Source organism: Callorhinus ursinus, unplaced genomic scaffold (assembly GCF_003265705.2).
Source record: "Callorhinus ursinus isolate GAN/ISIS: 27379988/994484 unplaced genomic scaffold, GSC_fseal_2.0 scaffold108, whole genome shotgun sequence".
Classification (NCBI taxonomy): Eukaryota; Metazoa; Chordata; class Mammalia; order Carnivora; family Otariidae; genus Callorhinus; species Callorhinus ursinus.
The window spans coordinates 1,050,647-1,065,484 of NW_027397170.1; the positions used below are offsets into that span (position 1 = coordinate 1,050,647).

The window sequence follows — 14,838 nt, forward strand, 5'->3', positions numbered from 1 at the left end:
TTCTGCCTTTGCCGCTGTCTCCTGGGTGACCTGGCTGAAGCCATTCTCCTCTCTCAGGGTCTAAAGGACATCCGCAAAACGCTTTCGGGTCCGCCTTGCCCTCCACGCTCCAGATCCCTCTCGGCTGAGATCTGGAAATAAGGCTTCACCCGCCTCCCAAGCCCGAGTTCGGCCCCGCCCCCTCGGCCGGACTAGCCCCACTACAAAGTCTCGCGAGATCCCGAACCGAGCGGAGACTTAGGCCTTGCTGCCGTTCCGTAGCTCGGAGACGCATGCGCTGAACTACTGTTTCCGGGTCGCGGCCAGGTAAGCCTCCGCGGCGGCGCTCGCGGAACTTAAGCCCAGAGGTCTCAGTAAGTAGGAGACCGATCCGAGCCTGAGCGTTTTCCTCTAGTCCCCTCCTTCGAGTCTCTGAAGACCCGGGTACAGCCTGGCAGTAGGGCCCAGGATTTCTGGGTCCCCAGCCCTATGACTCAGGGGCTCTTGGCCAGCCTAGTTTGCCCGCCCAGGATTTCGATTCAGTTCAGCGACTTTACTACTCCGGCTGAGAAATGTGGAAACCGCAGCTTAGGGCATAGCTCCTAGGCGCCGTGTAGCAGGCCCCGTGTCCTCCCCCGGTTTCCTCTGGATCAGCGCAGACCCCCGTCCCTGCGCCAGGTCCCCTCCCTTGGGTCCAAGGCCCCAGTTTTCAGCCCCAGCCACATAACCCCTCAGTCACCCACGCCTCGTCTCCCTGGCTGTCCGCAGGCCTGGGCAGCATGGCCGTATTCCGGTCGGGCCTCCTGGTGCTGACGACGCCCCTGGCCTCCCTGGCCCCTCGCCTGTCCCCCATCCTGACCTCGGCGGCCCGGCTGGTGAATCACACGCTCTATGTACACCTGCAGCCTGGCATGAGCCTCGGGGGCCCAGCTCAGCCCCAATCCAGCCTCGTGCAGGCCACGTTTGAGGTCCTGGATTTCATCGCGCACCTCTACGCTGGCGCGGACGTCCACAGGCACCTGGACGTCAGAATCCTGCTGACCAATATCGGAGCCAAGAGCGCCTCTCTCCCTTCCCTGCCCAGCTCAGTCCAGAACCTGGCCCACCCACCGGAAGTGGTGCTGACTGACTTTCAGACCCTGGATGGAAGCCAGTACAACCCGGTCAAGCAACAGCTAGAGCGTTATGCCACCAGCTGCTACAGTTGTTGTCCCCAACTGGCTTCGGTGCTGCTATACCCCGATTATGGGTCCGGAGAGCTGCCTGTGGAGTCCCTGGATGTCCCCTTACCCTCCACCATCAGGCCAGCCTCCCCCGTGGCCAGGTCTCCAAAGCAGCCAGTGCGTGGCTACCACCGTGGGGCTGTGGGTGGCACGTTTGACCGCCTGCACAATGCTCATAAGGTGTTGCTCAGTGTCGCGTGCATCCTGGCCCAGGAGCAGCTTGTGGTGGGAGTAGCAGACAAAGACCTGTTGAAGAGTGAGTGAGAGAGACCCTGGAATAGAGCGGGGAAGGCCCTCAAAACTCCTTAACCTCGCCCCCAGTTCATGACTGATGAAGAGTGGGGCCATCCTTTACTTCCCACCCCTCCCAAATGTCACAGTGCCTGGCACTCAGTTGGTGATAAGGAAATTACGTTAAATGAGTAAGTGTAGCTTTCTCAGTGTGTTGTCACCACTCAAATCAGAATTCCCCCAAATGTGGAGCCAAGGAGTCTGCACTTTTAAGAAGTTCTCTGGTGATGAACCCTAAAGATTGAGACCCTGGCAATAAATGGATGAGTGGGTTGTAGGTAGTTGTGCCAGAGACACAGCAAGAGGGGACTCGTGGTTGGGTGGTTCTTGGAATTCTCCATCTGACTCTGATGGTGGCACTGCTAGTTCTCTGGGCACAGGCCAGCCCCTGCCATGACTGTTGTGCTTGCTGGCTGCCCCCTTTTCATAGTTCCCCTGACACAGACCACTTCCCAGCTTAGCCCTTTCTTCCTGCCACCCACCCCCATCTGGAGATTGGATGCTTAGGGTCAGTCTTCCCCGAACTTGCCTATGCCTTTCCTCCCCAATAAAAAGATCTCCCTGTTTTTTGGGCTCCTTCCCCAGGCAAGTTACTCCCTGAGCTGCTCCAACCCTACGCAGAACGTGTGGAACATCTGAGTGAGTTCCTGGTGGACGTCAAGCCCTCCTTGACTTTTGATATCATCCCCCTGCTGGACCCCTATGGGCCCGCTGGCTCTAACCCCTCCTTGGAGTTCCTGGTGGTCAGCGAGGAGACCTATCGTGGGGGGATGGCCGTCAACCGCTTCCGCCTTGAGAATGTAACCCCTGAGGGAGACTGGCAGAGGGAGTGGATGGGATGGGGAAGGCCACGTTGGGGGACTGTTGGAAGTACCATGACCTTAGAGGAGGGAAGAAAGGGCTTAGGGTGGTGAGGAAGAGTCAAGAAAGAACTGGTTCCCAGCTTGCCCTTGGATGCAGGCTCTACCTCTGGAGTACCTAGGGGAGGATCCGGGAGCGGTGTGGGGGGGCAGCTCGGGTGTCACTGTCATCCCGTCCCTCCTTCCCTCTCCTCATCCCTCCTCTTTTACCGCAGGACCTGGAGGAGCTTGCCTTGTATCAGATCCAGCTGCTGAAGGACCAAAACCACAAGGACAATGAAGAAGACAAAGTCAGCTCCTCTAGCTTCCGCCAGCGAATGCTGGGAAACCTGCCTCGGCCCCCACATGCATGCCTTTCTCCCCCCCCCCCCCCCCCCCCCCCCCCCCCGTCTTGGGTGGGTTGGAAATGCTGGAGAGTAAAGACAAGAATTCAGTCCCAAGCATGAGTCTGAAGACCCTAGTAACTGGGGTTCCCTGTCCTCCACCTTCAGAAGAGGCCAGAGCTACCCACACACCTGTACGTGATTGGGCTGACGGGCATCAGTGGCTCCGGGAAGAGCTCAGTAGCTCAGCGGCTTAAGGGCCTGGGGGCATATGTCATCGACAGTGACCAGCTGGGCCATCGGGCCTATGCCCCAGGTGGTCCTGCCTACCAGCCTGTTGTGGAGGCCTTTGGAACAGGTAATACGTGGGGGGTGGGGAGGGGGGGAAGAGCTGGAAGTGGCCTGAAGTGAGGAGATGGCCTGGCCTCCTTCCCCAGCCCTGTGTCTCTGTCGTCCAGATATTCTCCATAAAGATGGCATTATCAACCGGAAGGTCCTAGGCAGCCGGGTGTTTGGGAACAAGGTAAACACACTCTTCCCCAAGGCTTTCTCAGCTGCTACTAGACGCAGAGGTTGGGACCCAGTAGACCTCTCTGGTCTGGTCCAGAGTGCTCCCTTCCATTCATCTGTTCCCAACCACCTCCTCCCTCGGGCTGGCTCCATCTCCGAGGGAAGGTAAACGGTCGCGTTCTCTGTTCCCCTCCTCAGAAGCAGCTGAAGATACTCACGGATATCATGTGGCCAGTTATTGCAAAGCTGGCTCGAGAGGAGATGGATCAGGCTATGGCTGAGGGTGAGTGGGAGGGAGGATGGGAGCAGCCCAGAGGGACATTAAGCAGATTCTTCTCCTGGGAGCTTCCCCACCCCAAGCCAGACCTTCTACTTTCCTTGGGACTAGGCCTCCTTGGCTCTCTGATAGTAAGTGGCAGTGTGCTGCTAGCAGTGATTGGGGTCTCCCCACAGGAAAGCACGTGTGCGTGATCGATGCTGCTCTGCTGCTTGAAGCCGGCTGGCAGAACATGGTACATGAGGTGTGGACCGTTGTCATTCCCGAGACTGAGGTATCTGGACCCCATCTCCCACCCCAGCCCCACTGCACACCGCAGTCCCCTCTGAGCCAGTGGGTTGACCCTTGCCTTGTCTGTGTCGAGGCTATACGACGCATCGTGGAAAGGGATGGCCTGAGTGAGGCTGCGGCTCAAAGCCGGTTGCAGAGCCAGATGAGTGGGCAGCAGCTTGTGGACCAGAGCCACGTGGTGCTGAGCACCTTATGGGAACCGCATGTCACCCAACGCCAGGTTGGTGCTCAGGGAAGGGCTGGCTTGTGGGGAATGAGTCTCCAGTGGGTGCCTGCCTGACCCTGTCCTCTCTTCCTCCAAACATTCTGGCCCACTCAAAGGTGGAGAAGGCCTGGGCCCTCCTGCAGAAGCGCATCCCCCAGGCACCGTAAGGCCCATGGCTGACATTGAGTTCTCTGTGGGGCCCAAGTGGCCCTGGAGCTGCCAAGAGATTCAGCGGTGAGGAGGAATGGGGGCCTCAGGGCTCATCCTGGTTGGGCCTAGAGGGCTCTGAACCAAACTGGGGAGCGCAGGGCTGGGCCTGGCGGACACATGAAGCCTACCCAGCTTGCTGGTGTTTGGCCATCACTGAGGATGTGGCTCATCGGGGAGCAGGCCTCTCTGGCATTCTGTGCCTACTCTTGCCCACAGTGTCTGATGCCTACGGCCGACTGTGCCCAGGGCAAACACTGGAACTTGTAACAGAATTAAAGATGAATGTTGCCAGGTGCTGCCTGTATGGTGTCTGCTTCCTGCCTGGATGCCTTTGGATATCTTGGGAAGCCTTGAGCTGGAAGCCGGGAGTGCAGTGGTTAAGAGCTTGGCTTTTGAAGCCAGCCAGCCAGACTGAGGTCAGCCTTGGCCCTATCCCTGATAGCTGTCTGCTTTGCGAGAAGCTACCGACTTTCTAGGTTCCTCAGTTTCCTTCTCTGTAAAGTAGCATAACTTAGCCAGGAGGCTCTCTGAAAGCGTTTCTTCCACTGGTCTCCTGCCATGCGTCTGGCTGCGTGTTGGAGGACCGGCCTTCCACAAGCCGGGCGGGGCCTCTGCCCTCACGGAGCTGGCAGCCCGGCGGGGTCGGCCCAGGTGGCCAGGCCTGCACCGCCACGGGGCGGGCTGCCTGCAAGGGTGGGGATGGGACGCGCGTCCCCGGGAGCCGTCTGGGCCCGCACAGCGCGTGCACGCAACTATCGGAAACCGTTCAGACGAGCCTTTTGAGGGGACCCCATTTTACAGAACGTACTGCACGTCGCGGCAGCAAGGACGCCCACCCCGAGGGAGGGCAGAGAAGACATCCGTGTCCGCTCCGACGCCAGTGTCCCCTGCCCACGGGTTCGCCGTTTCCGGGCTGCGCATGCGCGCCCCTCGCCCCGCCCTCCGCCTCCGGCGCATGGGTTGGTGGGTTTGGGTCACGTGGATGCGCCTCGCCGCTTCCTCGCGGCAGGGGGCCCGCCCGCGGGCTGGTTTCCGGTTCGGTGGGTCGGAGATGACGGAGCAGGGCGCTTCTCCGGACGACCCCTGGGTCAAGGCAAGCCCCGCGGGCGCGCACGCCGGCGAGGGGAGGGCGGGTCGGGCTCGTGCACGTGGGGGGGCCGGAAGACTAGGGGATTCCTTGCAGTCCCCAAAGGTCCCCCCGCCCTCCGGGCCCCGGGGCTGCAGAGAAGACAGCTCTCGCCCCGCGCGTGCCAAGGTGGGGAGACAAGTGACGCGTGTGTGCACGAGTGTGAGGGGGCAGGGTTTGGGGGCTGGGGAGGCGCTGGATTGGGGGTGGAGTCAGACGGGATTCTGCGGAGGGGCGGCGCTCCCATGGTCTCTCCGCTCTTGGCTCCCGGCAGTCCTGCGGTCGCCTGCGCATCCCGGGGGGATGTGTGTGCTCTGTGTGTGTGTACACGTGTGTACGCCCGCACGCGTGCATCCCGCGATTGCCTGCGCACCCTGGGGGGCGGTGTGTGTGCGCGCGCACGTGCGCGCAAGTGAAAGGAGGTGCGGTCCCCGGGCGGAGGTCTGATGAGCTGCTCCTTTGCTCCTTTGCAGGTGGAATATGCCTACAGCGACAACAGCCTGGACCCCGGTGAGTGCCTCCCCCACCGTCTCCAGCTCCCTGATGACACTCCCACTGCAGCCCTGTAGATTCCCGTGGTCTCGCCCGCCACACCTGAGCACAGTCCACTGTCCCGGAGACGGAGGGAGGAGCTGCAGGACAGGGCCAGGCAGCATAAAGCAGGGAGGCGATGACGGTAGTGAAGCTAGCCACTCCCTCTCTGTCACTGTGCCCAGATGCCGTCTTGTGAGCCGGTGGTGCCACTGCAGGCCCACGGAGCAGTGTGGACACCAGAGACAGGAGCCCTGCAGCATGGCACAGCAGGAAGCCGATGACCCAGTGCGGGTGGCTTCTGGGTTGAAAGGGGGAGGTCAGCATCTAAGGATCAGAAAGCCATTGTACCCACAGGTGTCTCTGGGTCTAATAGTGTTCCCCTGCCCTACTCCTTAGTGATTGGGACCTCTCTTTTCCAGGGCTTTTTGTAGAAAGTACCCGAAAGGGGAGTGTAGTGTCCAGAGCTAATAGCATCGGTTCCACCAGTGCCTCTTCCGTCCCCAATACAGGTAGGCAGCAACATGCCCCCACCTGGGGGGTGCTCAGAAATACCATCGTTTTGGTATATTTCCTAGACAGGAAGCTCCAGTCCTCCACACGGGGGTGCTGGAGGCCTAGTGTTAAACACAGGCTCTCCCCATCTCTCCCCTCATCTAGGACGATAGGTTCTTCTGGCCATTTGCTGTCTCTGGGTACCAGTTTTTTTCCCCCGCTGGGGCAAGGTGGGGTAGCTGGGCCCCACTGGGCCTCAAAATGACCTCTTCCCGCCCCCAACTTTGAGCGTAGATGACGAGGACAGCGATTACCACCAGGAGTCCTATAAGGAGTCCTACAAGGACCGGCGGCGGCGAGCACATACCCAGGCTGAGCAGAAGAGGAGGGACGCCATCAAGGTGACTGGGGAGGCCTGCACTCAGCCCCCGCAGGAGGGCCTCTGTGTTTCAGATTCATTCGGCCCCGACCTCATCAGATAGCCCAGGCGTCCTCGCGGGCAGCTGATCTAGGCCCTGGACATGAACACCTCCCTCCTTCCAGCACCCCCACCCCTTTGAGGTTTGAGCATGGAACTCGGTTCTCGGAGAGAAGGCTTGGAGCCAGTTTGCCTTAATCCGTCAGAGTTAAGGAAGCCTGGTTTCTCCTGCTGTCTCCACAGAGAGGCTATGACGACCTTCAGACCATCGTCCCCACCTGCCAGCAGCAGGACTTTTCCATTGGCTCCCAAAAGCTCAGCAAAGCCATCGTTCTGCAGAAGAGTACGGCCAGCGAGAGCCCTGGGAGTGGTCGGGGCTGGCGGGGCTGTAGAAGAGGCCAGAGCCTTCTACCCTCTCAGCCTGGCCCTGGTGGGAGGGGGGTGGTTATGGGAGTTGGGGAATGGGGGGGGGTGGGGAGGGAAGGGACGGGGAAGGGGAAACAAAGCCTCGTCTTTCTGGTTGAAACTTCCTCTGTACCCAACCACACCCCAGCCATTGACTACATCCAGTTTTTGCACAAGGAGAAGAAAAAGCAGGAGGAGGAGGTGTCCATGCTACGCAAGGACGTCACGGCCCTAAAGATCATGAAAGTGTAAGGGGGATGCTGAGCTAGGGTAGGCAGGGTTTCTGAGAGGACTCGGGCCAACTTCGGTTCATACCTTCCTCTCGTTCAAAGGTCACGTCAGCTACTACAGGACAGATAATCCTCTCCCTCCCTTAGGTGGCCACTTAGAGGCCGGATTCTGTCCCCCAGCCGTCCCTGACGCATAGCAGACACTCGACGTGCCTGTGGGCTTCATGAAGGGAAGGGTGGGGAGAGGGGTCACCACTTCCGTCCCAGAAGCAGTATCTAGCTGATGTTGAATACCTCCCAGCAGCTCTCCAGAAGCTCCTTCCTGGGGGAGAACCTCGGGTACCGGAGCTGCTATAAGACCTGAGTGAGCCCTGTTACTACTCACTTTCAGGAACTACGAGCAGATTGTGAAGGCCCACCAGGACAATCCCCATGAGGGGGAAGACCAGGTCTCTGACCAGGTCAAGTTCAATGTGTTTCAAGGCATCATGGACTCCCTGTTCCAGTCCTTCAATGCCTCCATCTCCGTGGCCAGCTTCCAGGAGCTGTCAGCCTGTGTCTTCAGCTGGATTGAGGAGCACTGTAAGCCTCAGGTACGGGGTAACAGTGGCCGTGGGGTGGGGGCGGGTCTCCCCTCCCCTAGGCAAAGTGGCCCAAATCCTAATTTGTTCAGAGAGGGAGGGCAGCAGCTTTTAGATTTCTTGTCGGGGGGGGGGGGGTCTCCCTTCTTTGCTTCCTAGCCCAGATTTTCCAGTCCTCCACACTTGCCTTTCATTTGGCAAGACTGATGGGGCACTTAAGCAAGGCTTGCTCTGCCCCTTCTCAGCCCCCCTGCGGCTGCCCAGCGTGTACCCCTCATCACAGCAGCGGACTCACTCGGCACATCTGGAAAGATTCCTGGCCGCCACTCCCCAGGCCTGCTGAAGTGGTTTGCCCCTGGGGGTTTGTAAGGGGGCAGCGTGTGAATGCTGTCGCAGGGAGTCCCCTGCTTCTGAGGACTGGTTGCCTTTTCTGAGGCTTGACTTGCATCTGAGAGTCTTTGTTTCCTGACATTTTCTGGAAACACTTTAAGCATACTGCAATCCTGACACTCACGAGCCCACCACCTAAATGTTACCATTCCCATTTTCCCATTTCTTGCCTTTGCTTTTCCATGTAGCCAGCCGGGCCACCCCTTTCCCCATCCTGTTGGGCGGATAAACTGCAGCCGGCAGTGTGGCCTACGGGCTTTTCCCGTTGCGCTCTAGAGCGCACGCCTGGCCTAGGCGCGTCCCTGAGCCGGCTCTGTCCTTGCCTCCGCGTCAGCTGTCTCTCCCTCTTCTGCCCCCGCCAGACCCTCCGGGAGATCGTGATTGGCGTCCTGCACCAGTTGAAGAACCAGCTGTACTGACTGGCTCCCGGAACCTGCAGAAGAGCCAACGACAGGCCTGATTCTCCTGCTTGGCCACAGAGCCACTGGGTTTCTGAGATCGGACTGTGATGCTGCATACGGGGCCACTGGCTCCCGGAGCTTGGTTCCCCGGCACCCCCTCATCCTCAGTGGGGCTGGGGTGTTTGTTTTGTGAAAGCTGTAATTTATTATATTGACCACAAAACTCGAGCCTCCTGTCTTTCCCCCTCCCCATAAAAGTCCTCGGGCAGGGGTCTGCTCTGGGCACCCCCAAGAGTTCCCGGCCTCTCCCTAAGCCTCAGATTTTTGCTCCTTATCTACACGTATCTGGAAGCTACTATTGCATTTGGTTTGGTCTCTTGGGCCAGATTTGGGCAACATCTGGCCCAAGTTTGGCCATTTTGGCAGTAGTGGGACAGGAAGAAAGGAACGCGAGGAAATATTCCCACAGCCATGAAGTGTGATAGGCCACCTGGTACCTGGGCTAGGGCTGCCAAGATCCTGCCCTCGCCTGCTACTCCACTGCCTCTCCTTTCCCGCTCCCTGCGTGCTCCTGCCCTCTGTCCCACAGGCAGGAGCACAGCACAGAGGAGTGTGACACAGCACTACGTATTAAGAGGCTTTTTTCTCCTTTAATTTTTTAAACACCAACAGTGCAATTTTGCTAAAGTTACAATTTTGGAAAATGAACGGGGCCTCAAAACCACTCCCAGCCTTCCCGTCAAGTGTATCTGGGTCTCTGCCATCTCCGTGCTACCTGCATTTCTCCCAGGACTTGGGGCCAGGGTGAAGGGGTAGAGAAGATACTTAAAGGGGTACAGAGCCTGGAGAAGTCCTGGGTAAGGCCTTGGTCTCCTTGAATGCTGTGTACAGTAGCCTCTTTCTACCCTGTAGCCTTCCTCAGGGTTGACATCTGGGACGTTTGGTTATCCAGAGAAAATTAAGTATTTTTATATCAAATTATATTACAATAAATATCGCCAAATGCTTTCCTTTAGTGCTGTTCCAAAATTGAGCGTTCAGTTCAAGCAACTGGAATGTAGCCAGTGAAAGGAGCCTGACCATCCGCTGTGGGCTCTCGCTCCCTGCGCCCCATACTCTGGTCCCTGCCCCTCTCCCCGCCACTCTGCCCAAAGGCAGAAAGCAGCAGGAACAAAAAAAAGAAGCCGACCTGAAGGAGGCAGCCAGCCCAGGACCTCTCTTTCCATGCCCCCATCCTGCAGAAGGACCCCTCAAGGGTCTGGGAGCTTCACGTTGTAATCCTCATCTGTCTCTATGCCGACTTCCTCCTGGGGCAGGGAGACAAGTGGATGAGCCCTCCTCGGACGGAAGCCTAGGGGAGCGAGGACGGGAGAGAGAGCCACTTACAAAGAACTGCTTCTTGCTCTTGGGGTATCCTTCCAGAATTGCATCCGACAGCTCTGTTGCCTGACAAGAAACAAAACCACCCCTTTTCAGGTGGGTGGTGGGCACCGCCTGGCAGAGCCATGCTACTGGGCAGTGGTTTCTGCCATTTCTCGGGGCCTGCCCGGAGCGCACACACTCACCATCCTCTTGCGCTTCCTCCACTCCTTGCAGTACTTCTGCCTCTCGCTGTACACCTGGACGGGACAACAGCTGCCTCTAGCCCCTCAGCCCCGCGGCAGGTGGGGGCCAGCCGCCTCCTTGCTCCGGCCCTCCCTCCCAGCTCACCCGCTCTTTCTCTTCCGGAGTCACGTGGTTGGTGGCTGCTTTTATATTCTTCAGTCTCTCTCTGTAGCCAGCACATTCCTTCTTCAACTCCTGGATCTCTTTCTGCATCTCCGGTGTGGTCAGGGCACTAGTTAACTCCTTCAGCTCTGAAACCATAGCTCTCTGAGGTCCCTTCCCACCCCTGAAGATGGGGCTTTGTCTTTCCCAGTGGGTGCTGCCTGAGGTAGGGGACTGGGCCCCTGCCTTGCTCTAGGTTCTACACACAGGGTCCAGAATGGGTTCCATATTCTGGAAATGCTCAGCAGAGATGAAGGCTTACAGAATTACCAGTTTATTCTAGTTTTTTTTCCTCCTCCATCTACCAGCGGTGGTAAAGTGAGGTTGAACACTTCCCTGTAGCCAGTTAAAGAAGCAGGCACAGAGGGAGCGTGGGCCCGGGACACAGATAATGTTAGGGAAGACAAATGCATGTTTTGCCCACTTAATTTAAAAGCCATGAGCTGTTCTCTCTTTTAACATGATGCCTGCGGCAGCCGAGCAGAGATTCACTGACACAAGACAACACTGCCATCAGCAAACCATCCACTCTGTAATTCCTGACCTCTAGACTGACCCTGACCCTAGGGGCCCCTTCGGGGGCTGCCCAGTCTTACCAGCCTCCATGTGGCGGCAGCTCTGCTGTAAGCTCTGCACCTTAGCAGTGAGGGCCACGATTTTGGCATCCAGGCCTTGGAGGTCGGCATCACTCACCATAGCAAACTGGTCCTGCCAGAGGTGAGAGGAAAAACAGAAGGGGGCTGATGTGAGGCACAGGAGGGGAAGCCGCATCTGGGGGCAGGGGGCAGCATCACACACACGCCAAGAACGTGAGGCTCCCCAACCCTGCAGAGGGCCTGGGGGAACAGCGGGAGGGTCCTGGGAGAAACCACTCAGTTTAGTACCGGTCCCAACTAACAAGATATAAATAAGAAGTTAAAACCTGAGGCCTGTCCTCAAGGGGCTTCAAGGCTGGCAGGATGCCGAACAGGGCAGAGATCTCAGTTTAGTGGTAATACCGCTCACTGGGCTGAAGAAGTAAAGGAACATTCTTCCCAAGGTAGAGCTACCTAAGTTGCACGTTCCCACAACAGGAAGAACCGGGACAGGTAGAGAGGCATGGCGGGCAGTACCGAAGGGACTCCGGGGCAAGTGTGAGCAGCCCGTCCCCTGAGACCCGCTGCTGCCAAGGACAGCGCCGGGGCTCCGCGGGGGTCTTGTCAGTGGTGATGGGGAGCAGGTTAGGAAGAGGCGGGGAAGGCCAGCCTGGGCAGTGCGGCCTCTACCTGAAGGCAAGGCAGGCCTTCAGAGCAGCAAGCAGTGAACCACGGACAGCCTGCACGCCACGTCCTGCCAGATACAGGGTTTTGAAAACAAAAACTGATTGAAACAGCCATGCCTGCCCGTTTACATACTGTCTCGGGCTGCTTCTGCCTACGTGGCAGACACGAGTGGTCGTGACAGCTGCGTAGCTGTGACAAGAGACCATCTGGCCTGCAAAGCACAAAAATATTACTGGTCTGGCCCTTTACAAAAGAAAATCTGCAAAATACTCCCTTAGGGAATCTTCATTAGAGTAATCACATAATGAAACCTATTTTAGGAAAATCAACCTTAATGGTGGTTTGGTTCAGTTAAACTAGTATTCAGTGTCTACTGGACGTTAGCTCCTGGGGTGGGGGTGCTGAGCAAAGGAATATGAGTGAGAAGTGGGGCTGCCTTAGAAGAGCTGCAGTCCAGCGTGAAGACGTGCAGAAAGACAACCGCAATACAGCATCCCTCAGAGAGGTGAGCACCTGAAGAAAAGGCGATTAGAAAATTCACGGAAGGTCTCTGGAGAAGGTGATGCCTGAGGGGAATCCTAAAGGATAAGTAAGCGTTAGCTGAGCAAAGAGGAAGAAGGCGAAGAAGGGTCTTTGAAGCTCCAGGCAGAGGAAGGACACAGGAGTAAAACTCATCTAAATGGTCTAGTACTGGTGAATGGACCCAGACGGGACAGGGAGGCAGGCGGCAGCCTACGGCCAAGGCTCCAAGTACCTTTTCCCTGTTCTAGGGAGCGCCAGAGTTTGAAGTCGCTAAATAGCGACTTTGAAGGCAATGGCACTATTGCCAATTACACAGACCCTTCTGGCTTTAGTGTTTAAGATGGCTGGGAGGCCAGCAGATGTTAGGAGGGCATCGGGGAGATGAGGAACACCTGAACTTGAGCAGCCACCAAAGATGGAAAGGAGAGGGCGGAGCAGGAAGGGGGAAAACCAACAGGGCACCGGGAAAAGAGAAGAGTGACTCACTTCCCGGTCTCTAGGTTGGGCAAGACGTGATTCCACGGAGGTAGAAGCAGGTAGGAGGAGCCCATTTAGGGGAGATGCCGCATTCTCCTTCAGTGATATTAGTATTGACTCAAAGGCCTGGCAGGCTCCGGGTGGTGGGCTGGCCCAGAGATACAAAATTAGTGTTTTCTGTGTGGGGAGTGAGGGGTGGGGACAGAAGGCGAATCATTTGGCAGATGGTGGTTCTAATCTAGATGCCTGGGAAAAGAAACTTCCACGCGGGAATGGATCCTGGCAGCAGCAATTCAGGGTCTTCTTGTCATCGATCATGTCCCGAATCTGGAAGTCTCACTAATCTGGGTCACAGCAAGGGGAGTACCCACCTTGATTTCAAGGGTGTCTGGGGCCCTTTTCATGGCGTAAGACAGGTTGAGTTTCATGGGGTGCCTCAAATTCTCCAGAAGAGAGTTCATTCTAGAGACTGATTCACCTAATGTCGGGGTCTCACACGGGCGATAATCTGCACAGGTTTCCCTCACCTGGTCGGCAAAATAGATCTTCTGCTTGCCGTACACCTTCTCTTTGATTTTGCCTTGCTGGGCCAGCTGCTCTAGGGCCTTCACCACCGCCTGCGGGGGGCGGGGGGCGGGCAATCAGAGGAATGACTTCGGGGGCCCAGGCAGCGGGAATTTCAGCCCCAGACCGGGAAGCGCCCGACAAGCCTTAGGAAGCCCAAGGCTAGAATGGCAGCTTCGAGAGGGCAGCACCCCAAACTGATTCGAGGGGACCCAAGGGGAGGAATCCCAGGAGAGGGTCCTCACCGCCTTGCCCAGTCCGTGTTCCCGCTGCAGGTTCCCGAACACGTCCTGGGCGCTGTAGGGCCGGTTCTGCTCCTGCAGGTACTTCAGGAGGATCCCGGGGGCTACGGGGAGACGGGGCAAGGGTGGGGGTCAACCGACGCCTCGCCCGCCCCCCGCCCGGTCTCCCTCGCGCCCACTGTCCCGTTTACCTCCCGCCGCGGCCTCCGCCCGGCCTTTACTCATGGCCTTTCCCGCCGCTAACTCGGAAAGCCGGACGTTGCGGTTGCTGGGGGCAACGGCTGCTTCCGGCGACGAGAAGGGCGGGTCGCAAGCGTTGATTGGCGGAAGGGGACGTCTTCGCGAGGCACGGAGCACCCCTTCCCGGGCGCCGTAGTTCGGTCCAACCCGGAGCCTGGCGCCAGCCTCCGGGGTCTCAGCGGCGGAGGCGGGGCGCTAGCTCCAGAGCGCTCCTACTACCCCCCACCCCCCCCTGCCCCCCCGGCTCGGGGCGTAGGCCGGAGTAAACCACTCCTTGAAGTCTCGAAACCCACTTCCAGGGGCGGCTGAACTCTCGTGACCGTGAGCTGGGACGGGGTTCCCGGGGGGAGAAAGCTTAGGATCAGCTCCCGCTGGGCTAGCGACTTGGCTCAAGGTCACAGGGTCAGTAACCCACAGGGACGTGTCCTCTTCCACGGCCCAACGTTCTTTTCGTCAGTCTCATTTGTAAAATAGGAACAAGAGGTACTGGCAGGAGGGTGGTTGGGAAGACACGAAAATGCCTAAGAGCCCTGGAAGCATAGCGCTACCCTTATTTGCGGGTTACCGAGCCTCGCACCCAGGGGGCGCTCAACACGTGCTGTGGAATGGACACCAAGGAAAGGCAGGGTTGGGAGGGGGCTACTGTTAAGCCGCAAAGCTTGTAGAAAAGTTTCCTGTTGGCCGAGTCGATCTTATGGCAACACCTGGCAGGTGTTTTCCATTCCTGCCCACAGTGGCCAATGGGACAAAGCCTGAAATAAGTGTTTCTAGTTTCTGAGGTCAGCTGAAGGCCAAAGAGCAGCTGTCCCTGCAGCTCAACCCAGAGGAGGAGCATGATGCTACTTTTTAAAGCCTGTTACCTAAAGTCTCATTAGCCTTTGATGCAGGTACTTGTCTTCACACGGCTAGGGAACAGTATTAAGAATTAAAAACGGGGACGCCTGGGTGGCTCATCTGCCTTCGGCTCAGGTCGTGATCCAGGGATCCTGACATCGAGTCCCACCATCGGACTCCTTGC

At 57.9% G+C, this 14,838-nt stretch overlaps 3 protein-coding genes across 9 annotated transcripts; 2 read left to right on the top strand and 1 right to left on the bottom strand.

Moving 5' to 3' along the window:
* Nucleotides 1–536: 536 nt before the first annotated feature.
* Nucleotides 537–4,463, top strand: COASY (Coenzyme A synthase). Its single transcript, XM_025861681.2, is given in 9 exon segments — nucleotides 537–1,458; nucleotides 2,079–2,293; nucleotides 2,569–2,700; nucleotides 2,845–3,034; nucleotides 3,135–3,199; nucleotides 3,385–3,469; nucleotides 3,640–3,737; nucleotides 3,828–3,974; nucleotides 4,076–4,463. Coding segments are annotated over 9 exon segments (1,890 nt in total). The 5' UTR covers nucleotides 537–551; the 3' UTR covers nucleotides 4,127–4,463.
* Nucleotides 4,464–5,030: 567 nt separating this feature from the next.
* MLX (MAX dimerization protein MLX) lies at nucleotides 5,031–9,761 on the top strand. 6 transcript variants are annotated; one of them, XM_025861683.2, is made up of 8 exons: nucleotides 5,031–5,424; nucleotides 5,769–5,805; nucleotides 6,249–6,338; nucleotides 6,616–6,722; nucleotides 6,983–7,082; nucleotides 7,293–7,392; nucleotides 7,766–7,967; nucleotides 8,201–9,761. In XM_025861683.2, exons 1-8 carry the CDS (start codon nucleotides 5,089–5,091, stop codon nucleotides 8,387–8,389), a joined length of 1,161 nt encoding a protein of 386 aa, XP_025717468.2. In that variant the 5' UTR covers nucleotides 5,031–5,088; the 3' UTR covers nucleotides 8,390–9,761. The 6 variants fall into 6 exon arrangements, with proteins under 6 accessions (XP_025717468.2, XP_025717471.2, XP_025717472.2 ...); XM_025861686.2 differs by having other exon boundaries at nucleotides 5,062–5,262; XM_025861689.2 differs by having other exon boundaries at nucleotides 5,113–5,262; nucleotides 8,708–9,761.
* On the bottom strand, nucleotides 9,377–13,878 carry PSMC3IP (PSMC3 interacting protein). Of its 2 annotated transcripts, XM_025861698.2 has the most exons (8): nucleotides 13,772–13,876; nucleotides 13,584–13,684; nucleotides 13,302–13,391; nucleotides 11,110–11,221; nucleotides 10,457–10,602; nucleotides 10,312–10,365; nucleotides 10,133–10,192; nucleotides 9,377–10,053 (listed from the first exon to the last, which is right to left on the bottom strand). In XM_025861698.2, the coding sequence occupies exons 1-8, from the start codon at nucleotides 13,803–13,805 to the stop codon at nucleotides 9,997–9,999; spliced, it is 654 nt and encodes a 217-aa protein (XP_025717483.1). In that variant the 5' UTR covers nucleotides 13,806–13,876; the 3' UTR covers nucleotides 9,377–9,996. The 2 variants fall into 2 exon arrangements, with proteins under 2 accessions (XP_025717483.1, XP_073745618.1); XM_073889517.1 differs by lacking the exon at nucleotides 10,133–10,192 and having other exon boundaries at nucleotides 9,377–10,097; nucleotides 13,772–13,878.
* Nucleotides 13,879–14,838: the final 960 nt, after the last annotated feature.